Genomic DNA, 12,188 nt, shown 5'->3' on the forward strand with positions numbered 1-12,188 from the left:
TCTGGACTTCATCGCTCAGATGGTGAAGTTTTGGTTCTTAGTGGATGAAAGTATTGTTATCAAAGCACACTCGGGCTCGATTCCCTTTTCGGGCTTCCTGTGTTAACATACGACGGCATTTTTTTGACATAAGCACAGGTTTCAGTATATTCATTTCTCTGAGGCCACAGCTTTACAGGGCTTTACAGGGCTCCTCAATTTGAAAGGTAGTTTGGCCTTTACGCGTCTTATTTAATGCAACTTTTATCATGTTTTGTATTGGTAACTGATTTCTGTTGAAGTGTGCTTTTGCTGAGGAGATGGGTCCGCAGCGGTGTTTGCTTTTGTACTGTAGTGCTGTGCACAAGCTGCTGGTGTGACTTGTGTGCCCAGCGTCGAAACGCGCCCACCCGGCGCTGTGACCAGTGCTTCCCCGGGCTGGTCCGTGCTGGGTCGCCGCTTCGTACCCGTGCAGGGCACGGGCAGCGTCGCCGGGTGGGAGCGGAGCATCTTCGGCTCAGCACCAGCGCCCATGTTGTTCTCGTAGTAAGCGCGCAGAGCGGCTCCCCGCGCTGACCTAGTTCTGTGGTATATTTTCAAGGAGGCAAGATATAAACCATTCATTCCTTAAACTTAAACTCCGCCTGTCAGAAACTTAAATGGGAATCATTTTAAAGCGTGGTTCAAGACCAGTGTTTCACCAGCAGTACAGATGCTGGAGGAGAGAACGCAAGTCGCTTTAGGTTTTTGTTACTTAAAGAATAAATGTAAATGGCAGCTAGCAAGTTAGTTGTGTGGAGAAGCACTGCTTTTATCCGGGAGGAATCTGCTCCGTCCGCCCAAAGGGGTGCAGGAGGACGAGTCCTGTGAGCAGCAGCGAGCAGCTCCACAGACCTGCCTGGTCTTTGAGCTTCCCTGTCACGCCTCGGCCGGGGCTCCTCTGCCCAGCCAGCAGCAGCAGAACCTCGGCGGGAGGAGAGGGTTTGCAGTGAGGCTGGCGGCTCTGCTCCCTGCCTGCAGGAGAGATTTCCACATCTTGGAAAACGTGGGTGAGTTCCCTCTTTTCTGGTTTCCTTAGGCGGGATGAAGCTGGGCTCGGTCACCACCAGCTCTTACCATCCCTGCCATAGGGGGGTTGTGGCTTTTGTAGTTTCTGCCACATTTTGTGTGTCTGAACTGAAGTGGGAGGACTGCCCCTTGGAGGTGCCATCTTGGCAGCTGTAATGGGCTGCGAGCTTGATCGGGGTGGGGGATCGTCTTTAAATTAGAAAAAGAAAGTTTTTTTTAAAAGTTCAAAATGAAGGAATGTGCGTAGAGAACCTTTCTTTAAGTATTCTCACAGACGGGTGTCTGAAACAGATCGCCGTAGAGGAGTGCCCACGTCTGAACGGTGGAGCTGGCGCAGGAGCTGGCGCAGGAGCTGGGCACTTTATTTGTCGTGCCCGCTAAGCTCGTTTATATGCGGTGGTTGAATTTTACGTCTGTTGATTCGGGCAGGGTCAATAGGTGGGAAAGGCAGGAGGTGGGATTTCTCCCCGTAACTCCCCCGTGAGCCGAGGACGGCGGCAGGGATTCTGGCAGCTCTTCTGGGTTTGTTGTTGATACTGACCGAGAGGAAGTTAGAGCTGCAAATATTATTGAATACTGAGAGGCTGTTTGGGCAACATACCTTTTAAAAACAAAACATTCTTGATTTGGTTGTTAAACAGCAAATATTTACTTCCCTCTGCGGAAGTGTTGCATAACATTTTATTACTTAAACAAACCTGAGCTTATTGTGAGCGTGATGGATTGGATTTTGTGCCGTGCTCTCTGTACTGCTGTCCTTCTTGGCAAAATTGGACTGGCTCGGTGGAGAGGCAGGGTTTGACACCCAGCTCAGTCTGCTCGTCACCTTAGAATTTTTGCTGAATTTCAGCAGTTGGGATTTTACTAAAATTTCTGTTGTCAAACACAGAAGGGAACTGCCTTTACTGAAGTTTCTGGACCCACTCAGAGTGCTGTAAGCCAGCAGGGCAGTCTCAGAGAGTGGACTCGATTCGCTTTTTACGGACAGCAGGAACTACATGAGGTCAATTTTTTTGAGTCCTTTTGGTATTATAACTGTTGTATGTGCAAGATTCCCGGTGTAAGGCGTGGGGCTTGTTTAAAGCTCTGTTTTTTTAATCCAATTCCACATCTTGTGTTGTTAATGATTTTCCCAAACGCTTTGCCTCAAAGGGTTTTTGGTTTATTTGTGTGGGTTTTTAAAGCTACTTTTGTAGGAAGGTTTCCTACAGATGTTGTAACTTGAATTTCATTTCGTGTGTCTGGAAACAGTGGAAGGATTGTGTACAAGTAGGGTTAAACCAAATGTTTTCAAAATTTAATCTTTCTTTTCTTGGTGCTAACTTTACGATACTATTGTTTTTAAATGGTTCTTCTCAAACATGCAGTCTTTTAGAGACCTGCTTAGAAGGGGGTATGTCGTCAGAGGAGGGGGCAATAGCTGTCCTATGTCTCTGCGCAGGCTGCCTTCAGAAAGCAGGAGCTGGAATGTGACCTTCCTTTTTTAGTGTCCCTTCTGTCTCTCTGCTTCAATAAACTAAATGTATCTGCAGGGGGAAAAAAAACCCAAACCCAAACCTTTCCATGGAGCGAAATGAGGCTGGTAGAGTGTATTGTGGAATACAGTGCTGGTTAATTAAAATGCAGTGCTTCCAGCAGCTTCTTGCATCTTCCGTGTTTCCTGGCTTCCTCTTCCACACCTTCCTGAGTTCTTTCTTTTTAGTTTTTTCCCCTCACTTCATGTCCTGTTTTCACCTTCCGTGGCTTCCTGCGCCCCTTCAGCCCTGCGTTGTGATTACCCTGTTTAAAACCCTGCAGGGTTTAAAAGGCACGTATGCCTGCGGGTCCTGGCCTCCATCTTAGCCCCAGGTTTTTGGGGTGCAGCACCCTCTTCCTGGGGCAATGCTGAAGGTGCGGCACAGGGTGAGCAAGAGCAAACTCCCATTACCACTGGGATCTGAGAGCTCAGTGTCCTCCTCCTGCTCGTTGCATCTTTGGTTCAAGGGGGTTTGGTTTTTTTCTTACCTTCCAGCTCTCCAGGTGGTTTTCCAAACTCAAACTGTTCATAGTTTAAAAAGAAAAAAAGTAAAAATATCCATGGCTGGTGGGTGCCAGTGTATGGGCTCAGAGTAAGTGATTTCACGAGCCTTAGCCAATACTTCGGGACTTCTAGAAAATTTGGTGTGGTGTTGAGAATGTTTGTAGAATTGAAGACTGTATAAATGGGTGGTTTATTTTTGCTAGGCTTGACTAATAATTTCCATCTCTCCTTAGTTTCATTGCAGTTGAATTTGATGTGATTTTAGAGAAAACCAAGGGATGAAGGAATTGATGACACGTCTAAAACACATGAATTGTTGGCGACGGTCAGCAGCGGTCTGATTCTGTTGCGCTTGTCGTACAAGCAAGATGGTGAAAGTCATGCCTGAACACCCTTAGGAGCTGCAGGAGAAAGTTGAAGCACTGCACTGTTTTCGTGCTCCTGAAGATTGCTTTTAAAATAGTTACTTTTGTGCACCTTCTGAATGTAACCAGATTCTCCTGTACGGTTAGCAGGGTGCTTCGACCGCCGGCCAAGGGGGGAGAGGGAAAGAGGCGCCTGTGAAACAGAGGAGCCGGTTCTGTTGGTTGGGGGAAGTAGGCTCCCGAGTGCTGAGCACAGTGATAAATGTACAGCAGGAGAAAAAAAGTGCCTAATTGTGTAAACCAGACCTTTGCAACCAGCGCGTAGGCTTTCATTAAGAAGAATTGTGCTATCAACCCTTCCCCTAAATGCACCATGTGCAGTTTTACATAAGTGTGGTGTTTAAATTGAATTCAGTTATAAAATGTCAAGAAACTTTCTGCTATGTGAAAAGGACGCGGTAACTTGAAGTAGTGCATTATTGGTGGGGAGAACCGGGATGACAATGTGCAGCGCCAGAGTTTTAGCTATGTTTGTATTTCTTACAGTTTTGGAATGGTTTGTAGAGCTTCTCATAGCAACAAAGTATTTTTCACAAATATTCCAAGAAACTAAGCTAGGTTCAATAAATGACTAGAGGAAAATTGTTTTGTTGGTCATCCTGGATACTACTACCATTCCAAAGACTTCCTCCTCATCCTTTCTGGTTTTCCTCGTTCCTCCCGTTTTCCCCGCAGGCAGCAGTCACAGCTGCATGCGTGCTGGCTTGTCTCATCCCCTCTTGCTCCTATTTAATGTTTTTTACCTTTGCCCAAACTGTTTATGCTGTCCTTGTGTCCTGCCCTCAGCTCCCGGGCCGCCTTTGGGGCTGCCCGCGTCCTTCCCGGTGGAGGATCGGGAATGCCTTTGCTCGGCCCGTGTTGAGCCGAGTGCCGGCATCCAGTGGAACCTTGCTGGGAAAGCAGCGCCAGAGAGCTGGACCGGGTTATCTTATCTCAGCCACCCTCTATTGATATTTAGAAATCTGCTTTTGTTGCCAAGAGATTTACAACTGTAATCGTCCAAATATTTCTAGAAAAGCTGTTGGGTTTGCTTATATTGCTACTTGTTTACTGATTGAAAATGCCAGGAACAAAGTTTAACTATGAGAAATAGCATGCCAGTCCTGCAGATATTTGGATCAGGGATAATTTTTTGCATTCAATTCTGCCACGTTGAATTCACTGTTTTTATTCTGTGTCCAGAGGTCAGCAAATGGCAGAATGTAGGACTTTAAGGGGACACCCCCACCCACAGCCCAGGAACCAGTGGAGCTGAAGCAGTACATGGGAAATAAGGATATGTTAAAAAAAAAAAAAAATCTTTTGACTAAATCTAGATATCCTGGCTTTCATTTTTGCCTATGTCTTCGTATATCATCTTTAGAAAAATGAGTTATTGGAGGAGTAGCTTTTTGCAAAGGGGAAGAGTTTCAGAAAAGCCAGTAGGGTTGGGAACCGCAACTCCAAAGGAAGGAGAGCGAGTGGGTACTTTTGCTTCGGGTATTGGCGTAATCACTCCTGAGCTCTCTTAAATATGGCCCATGGTCGTTGTTTTCCTTGCAAGGAGGACGGGTGTATGGGTTCATACTGTATTACACTGGAGACTGGCTGACTTCGGGTGCCCTACGTTTGCTGTGGTCATACCGGTGCCACTTCTGAGCTGTATCTACTCGGTGCTGCTGCTTAAGCTGCAGCGTGGGGAGTGGCGGCGTGGTGAGCTTGATGCCCTCCGGTTCCATTTAGGTAGTTAATAATTACATTGTGATTTTAGCTGTTTGTTTTATATGGAAGTGCCTATTTGTAACGTTTAAACACCTTTTACCTCTCTTGTGCGGTAGTTAAGAAGATGGCCAACCCTAAGTTATTACTTCATAATAATAGGTTTATAAAACTTGTGTTTGTAATTTTATAGGTTTATTCTTTATATTTATTTCCCGTATAGAACTGTCTGCGAATCAGCAGTTGATCAACACCCATTCAGGCATTTCTGTGTACTCCAATTATACGTTATATTGATAAACTGCAGTAGTTAAATGGTCTACAGATCTAAATTCACCTCCTGGATCACAGAAGATTTAAGAACCAGTTAAAGAACAAAAAAAAAGGAGGGGAGGGAGGATTGTTTGGAGAGCCAGGGTAGAGCACTCGCTGTGTGATTTGCTGTTGTGCGCTCTAAAGTTTTATGGCCCATGTTGCATCCCTTGGGAGGATAAAGTGCAAGGAGCATGAAAAAACCCCATAAAATTACGAAGGGTTTATGTGGTATAATTAATACAGAACTTTCCATGAACTTTATAATAGTTGTACTTTCTTAATTTTACGTGAGTTTTTGGTTTGCTAATAAGTAATTTTGAAGATTGCTAATGGAACTTCAATTTGGGATTTTCATACTGAAATATAACCAGATCCATTGTAGGCTGCTATATTATAGTATATAGCTTCCTTATTGTAGTTTTCAGGATTGGCTGTGTGTGCCTTGGGAAGCGTTTTTGAGCTGTGGCCAGCTTTGCACTAAAAAAAACCCCATGTCGATACAGCTTTACTGGCAAATCCTCCTTGTGCAAGTGCAGCTTTGCTTGCAAAAGCACTTTTTATTGACACTGGATGGGTTTGCAGATCACAATGTCATAAGTCGCGCCCACAGCAAAAATAATAGGAGGAAGAAAGTTCAAGTGCAGATCTGGCCTGGATTAGCACAGTGAAATCAAATAAGCATTGCGAAATTGCAGCTCCTTTTTTTAACTACAGAGGAAATTTTAGTTCTAAATAAATGTGCAATATTCCCTCTGGAACGTGCTGGTTGCTCTGTAAGTTGGACGTGGACGACGAGCGGTGTTGATTCTTATTCCTCTGACTAGCAGAGGACTCTGCGGTAGGTGAGTGGGTGCGTCAGGTTGACTAGAAATGATGGATTTGATTCGAGCCAAAGGAGAACCACTTTGTTTTTTGCTCCACCTCCCTAAAGCTTGACGTGTTCTCGTTGGAAGGATTGTGATTATTTGTGAGGAATGTGAGTAGTGAAGCAGTAGCTGATTTGGAGGGATGTGAACTCTTGGTAGCCTGTCTGTAGGTGGGGGTGACAGATCCTGTGCGATGCTTGGGGGATGGCGAAGGGCGCTGAGCCCCAGAGCGGAGGTCCAGGGGTGACCGAGGTCTGCCGGCAGCCTTAGTGCAGCTGGCAGAGCAGCGCTGCTCCTCTGGGCCTGGCTTCCCCCTTTCATCTGGAGACTTTCCTCCGCTGGGGAACACGTCATGAGCGATTCCTGCGGGCGGAGAAGCGAGCTGTAAAGCAAGTGTGTGTGCGTCGTCTGGGGACAGGCACTTTCTTGTTCATAACCCTCGCAGCTGGTTGGCCAACTTTGTCCTTTTCCAAGGTCAAACCTGTTTTAGAGGTCAATGAATTTAGGATTTGCTTCTCATAACATGATTATTGTGTGTCATTCTGACCACGTGGCTAGAGGATTCTGTAACAAAAAGCCTGTCAGATCAAGGCAGGTGGCAGTTGTTGTTTTCCATGTTGGGGATTTTTTGGAATGAAGAAGTGTCATTGCTAAACGCAGAGAAGGGAATCGTACATGAGATGAAGTCACATCACAGGATGATGAAAATGACCTTCCACTGCTGTAACAACACGGAGGTATGAGGTGCTAACAACGGGAGTTGGAAGGTTTAGAGTCAGCAAGTTCTGATAACTTCTACCAAAACATTTTTAGGGGATCTATTATCCATCGGCACTTTCTGGATTAATAATACTGATAATTGATGACAGTGGAAGAAAGTTAATAAAACGAGCTGAATAATTAGAGGTCTGCCAGCCCTGCAAAATAATGGAATGAATGATAGAAGACTTGACTGATACGGAGGTAAGGGGAAGTAATACAATTAATGTCAATTAAAATGTGCCCATGGAAAATAAGCTGATGAGATGTAACTGGGGATGTAGTTTGGCTGATAAAAGCAATAATGTGTGCTGTAAAATACTTTGCCGCCTTAATGAATTGAATGTAGTGCAATGCAGTATTTTGAATGAGAAATGAAAATGGTATAAAATTAACGTAGGGAATATTAAGTAGGAGCCGGCTAAGTCGGATGGTGGATCTGAAATACAGGTGGGAGTGGCTGGGTCCTGCGGGCGCGGGGGTCCTGCTGGTGCGGGGGTCCTGCTGGTGCGGGGGTCCTGCGGGCGCGGGGGTCCTGCCCGGCTCCCTGCTTTGCCCCAGGCGAATCGGTGTCTTCGTGGATAATCCCAAGTGTCACGACATGCGTGTTTGTGAAGCTTTGAGTGGCCGGACGAAATAGCAAAGGTGACAGTCACATGTGCAGAATATTGACTGGGAAGAAGATATGGCCAAAAAGCCCTGTAGAGTAACGGTCTGGGATACTCAATGGCAAGTGGGAAATCCTGGAATGGCACGTGAAAAATAATTGAGAGAACCTTCTTCCTGATTTCTTTATCAGTTCGGCAAAGATCGATACTGCCCAACTGCTCCTTCGCCCAGGTAGAAGTGTGAAACTGGCAACCCTGTTGATTTAGTCTAACGCAGTCGTATAGTAAAGTTCCCAATAACTCAGGGAACGCACAGCACTCATAAATTATAGAGCAGCTCACGATTATCATACACATCGCTGCTTATCTTGTAAACTCATCTGCTGTGCTTGCACGAGTAGTTGATTTAACAGCATGTATATTGTTGAACTTGACACATCCAAGAGTATAATCAAGCTTTAAAAATACTAGGGATGTCTGGCTGCTGGTTTGTGCTCTTCGCCCGCCTTCTCAAACGATTGTGGGACGGGTTCTCTCTGGTTTGCGGCAGGTCACGGGAGATTCCTGTCTCGTGTGTGATTGCAGAGGAGTTTTATCATGATGCTGGCATCTGTTTAATGACATAAAATGATTAGATATGTAAAAGGAAAAAGTTAATATCCTTTTTCTGTACACTTCCAAATGGGAAATGACTATAAATTAATTTTGTAGGGTAAAATGCCAGTGAATAAGTGTACTTCTCCTATATGGCTGCCCAGTATCTGTCATGCGAAGTGTGCGAATAGTGGAAGAAGGCAGAGATGGGGGGTTTAGAAGGAGAATAGTACAACTCCTGTGCTGTAGCTGGGGTGTCTTATCCCACTGTTTCGGTTCCCTTTTCTGTGGCAACTGATTTGGCCCATAAACATGCGGTTTGTGGGTGCTCCGATTCTTTAGGTGGTGATGGAGACACAATCAGGTTAATGCTGCTGGGACTTCTGCGGGCTGTTGTTGGACTTTGGGGGTTTTTTGTGTCTCTTTTTTAAGGGGAATCGATGCACCTTCTACGTTTTTAGCAACAAAAGAAGAATTTTGTGTTCTTCAGTATTTCTGCTTTTGAGACCCCTGGGCATGGTGAGGGAGGAAGATTTCCGTCCCTCTGCCTCACTCTCCTGTCGAGGAACTACGTTCACTTTCTGAGCTGTCTGTGGAAAGAAAAGTAACCTGTTTTTAATCGGTACAGGGCATTTTAGTTTTAAATGAACTAATAGACCTTGACTTGCATTTCTGCTGCAGCTTGACAAAATTATAGCAGGTACTGGGTCTCTGTGCTTATTTACTTGCAAATCCTGTTGAGCGTGAACTTCATTTATGACTTTCCTGGCAGGTCATAGCACTGTGGTCACAGCTTCTATAACGTTTTGTCGCTATTGCTTGTAAAATTTGTCACTGAGGGAAATAATAGGCTAAAATAGGCCCAGGTAAGCACCCACACAGGCTGCTCGTCCACAAATCCGTCAAAGCTCTTCTCAAACTTTGCAACCACAAGGAATTAAACTATATTTATATTTCTGAAATAAAGGTGCAGTTTCAACAGAAAGCTGTGTGCTTCTTTGCAGTGACAAATTGCCTGTTCGTGGACAGGGGAACTGGTGGGTTTCCAAGTCCTGTCGTAGCTAGGGTCTCCTCGTGGAAACCACCGATTCTCCTGTGTATGCATCATGTGTCTCCTCTTTTTTCTAGATGATCACGGGAACAGCAATGGCAGTCATGTAAAAATCTTTTTACCGAAGAAGCTGCTTGAATGTCTACCAAAATGTTCAAGTTTACCGAAAGAGAGGCACCGCTGGAACACTAATGAGGTAGTTAAATCTCTTATTTATTCTTAAACATACCAGCTTACTTGATGCTTATGGATTATTTTTTGAGAGCATGCCATGTAAGTTACAGAATATGAATTTCCTGGCTCTGGAACCTGTTTAAATAATAAAGTCCCATTACATGTTGAAAGTGAGCTTTAAACTAGACTTGGAGACAAACGTGGAAGCTGGCTGCTAGCGTAGTAGGAGTCTATTGCTCGTGTGTGTGTATGTCGCTTGTCTCAGAGTCAAATCTTGTATCATCTTACCAACATGTGTCAAAATTGTTTAAAATTAGATAGGTGTTTTGGTACTGTGCTAAACAAAATGTTATTTTACTATGTGTAAAGACTTCTGAACAAAAAAACCAGTGCATGTTCTTTCCTGCCAAACAGGGTCCTGAGAAATAACTAGCTTGCTCCTGTCTGAGAAATCTTAAGAACAGGGGACACAAAGAATTGGGCGTTTTATACTGGAATCCAGTTACTCTGGGTCCTGGATATGCTAGTTTGCATATCTCCTCTTAACGCATCATGGTTGGGTTCATTGAAACGAAACGAGTATTTAAAATGCAGGTGTCTGGTGGGCCAAGGTGAAGTTGAACAATTCAAATAGGTCTCCGACGCCTTGCCTTCGTTCCTTCTGGGCAGCAAGGCGGGAAGTTACACGGCAATACCTGCAGTATCATTTCAGTTTTTAGTAGCACTGTCTTACAGTACCTTTGCCATATTTACGGGAATCATTTAATAATAGAAGCAATCAACTTTGAGAAATTACCATAAACCTCCAGTTAGTATCTGCCTGTTGCAAGCTAACTGTTCTTGGCCCTCTAATCAGTCATTTGTAGCATCTAAACGTGGTAACAAAAACTGTACTCATGAATTTAACGACTGCAAGTGGCAAGCTGAGTGCAGAAGCAGATATGGATCAGTTCATGTGTCTGTTTGCTGCGTACAGAATCAAATATGGGTCACTTCATGTGTGTGTTTTTCAAAGTTGGGGTCCTTCACTCCCCCTCCTTTTGTCTGAAAGTTAAAGCCAAGTATCCATTTTTAGCATACTAATTACTGTGACAGTATTAACCGGGTCTTTTGGGGCGTTGCTGGCATTGGCTCTTTTGTGTAGCTGTTTTTGTCTCGGGTCATTTGAATTGAAATGTAAATTGTAGAAAATGGGGGTTGCAGTTTATTCTGTGATAACGTTTATACTAACGGGAATGGGGCATGGAGTAACAGCAATTCCGTTGGCTCTAAAACATGATGTTTTGACAAAGGCAGTTGAGAAAGCAAGCGCTCTGCACAGGTTGTGGCAAAACGATGCTCCTTCTTGTTACTGGAAACAGCTTGTTGGTTTGTAGTCACTTTTGCCTAGTGTTTCCGGGGTCCCTAGTTTAGAGCCCCGTGTATGCATTGGCACACTCAGACTTCAGCTTTTCTTTTTGGGCGGTGTTTGGTGTTTGCAGCCTCCCAGGGTACAGGATGTGGCAAATGAAGTTAATCATATAGCTGAAAATCTTTATTGTTCATAAGCAAGATGCAAAGGGGAAAGCGTAGGTGCATGCGAGGTGTATTAGGCTGGAAGAAAAATTTGGGAGCATCGCCTTCCTTCTGAGAGGGGGACAGGGAGCGGTTCTGATGGTGCTTGCCAGCGTCACGCGGGTGTAGGTTTGTCTCGTACCGTCATTCTGGAGGGATTGTTTGCTAATAATCACAAATCATCAGCTAGCACGTTAAAAAATGAAAACCAAGCCGCTTCTGTCTTTCTGAATGTCAGATTTGTCACACTCATTTGTATCTTTCTTTCCTGCAAAATCTGTCGCTGTGGCTGCCACGCAGTGGGGACGAGGAGCTGGTTCTGTGCGTGGGTTATTACTGGTGCTGTCTCTGCCAGCGTATGTGGTGTGTCGGTTGCAGTTTCCCTATTGCATTATTTAAAAGGAAGAGCTTTTCTTGTGGCCAGAGATTTTTGGCCTCGTTAGCTCAGAGGAAAGGGGGGAAAAAAAAAAACCAAACCAAAAGAAAAAGGCAGAATCTTGTGCCTAGATGAAAATTTGTCTTAATTACAGGGGAGGAGGGAGCTTAGCCTACAGATTTTATTTCCCTCCCCACCCCCAACCTGCAAGTTTAATTTTGTTCACTGTTATAAAACTTGAATTTTTCTTAGGGTATAATTGAATAATAATGTTGGACTACATTTCAGAGTCATTCCTAAGGGAATATATTTTTTCATCTGAGTACACAGGTGTTCTGTCTATGCTGGTGAAGGCACGAGTTGTAAAATATAGAAGAAAAAGATGTATTTTATAAAGTGGCACTTGCAGAATCTTCGCGTTAATTTCAGGATCACTGGTATTCCTTGCGAGGTGTCTCACCCATAGGGAGGTTTATTAAAAGGTATAAAAGAAATAAAATGCGTAAAGTAACTTATAGATCTGAACATGTCTGTGACATTGCTGACCTCCCTCAAACTCAGGTGTTCGGACAAACTCACGGGTGTCCGGTCTCACCGTGGACTTCTCCGGAGTGTGTGCGCGGTGGGAATTGGTGCGGGATGTGGTGCGGGATGCATGCCGAGGGGCGGCCGGGGCCAGTCCTCCTAACCCAACCGCGACC

At 44.7% G+C, this 12,188-nt stretch overlaps 1 protein-coding gene across 1 annotated transcript in view; it reads left to right on the forward strand.

The window, feature by feature from the left end:
* The window catches only part of CAMTA1 (calmodulin binding transcription activator 1), a gene marked incomplete at its 3' end in the record, with an annotated part of 309,542 nt that overhangs the window by 20,507 nt on the left and 276,847 nt on the right, over positions 1 to 12,188 (forward strand). Inside the window, exon 3 of the mRNA XM_082493415.1 lies at positions 9,461 to 9,579. Coding sequence (XP_082349541.1) covers positions 9,461 to 9,579 — 119 coding nt within the window. The remainder of the gene's footprint in view (positions 1 to 9,460; positions 9,580 to 12,188) is intronic.

Source organism: Vanellus vanellus (assembly GCF_965231255.1).
Source record: "Vanellus vanellus genome assembly, chromosome: 20".
NCBI classification, from domain to species: Eukaryota; Metazoa; Chordata; class Aves; order Charadriiformes; family Charadriidae; genus Vanellus; species Vanellus vanellus.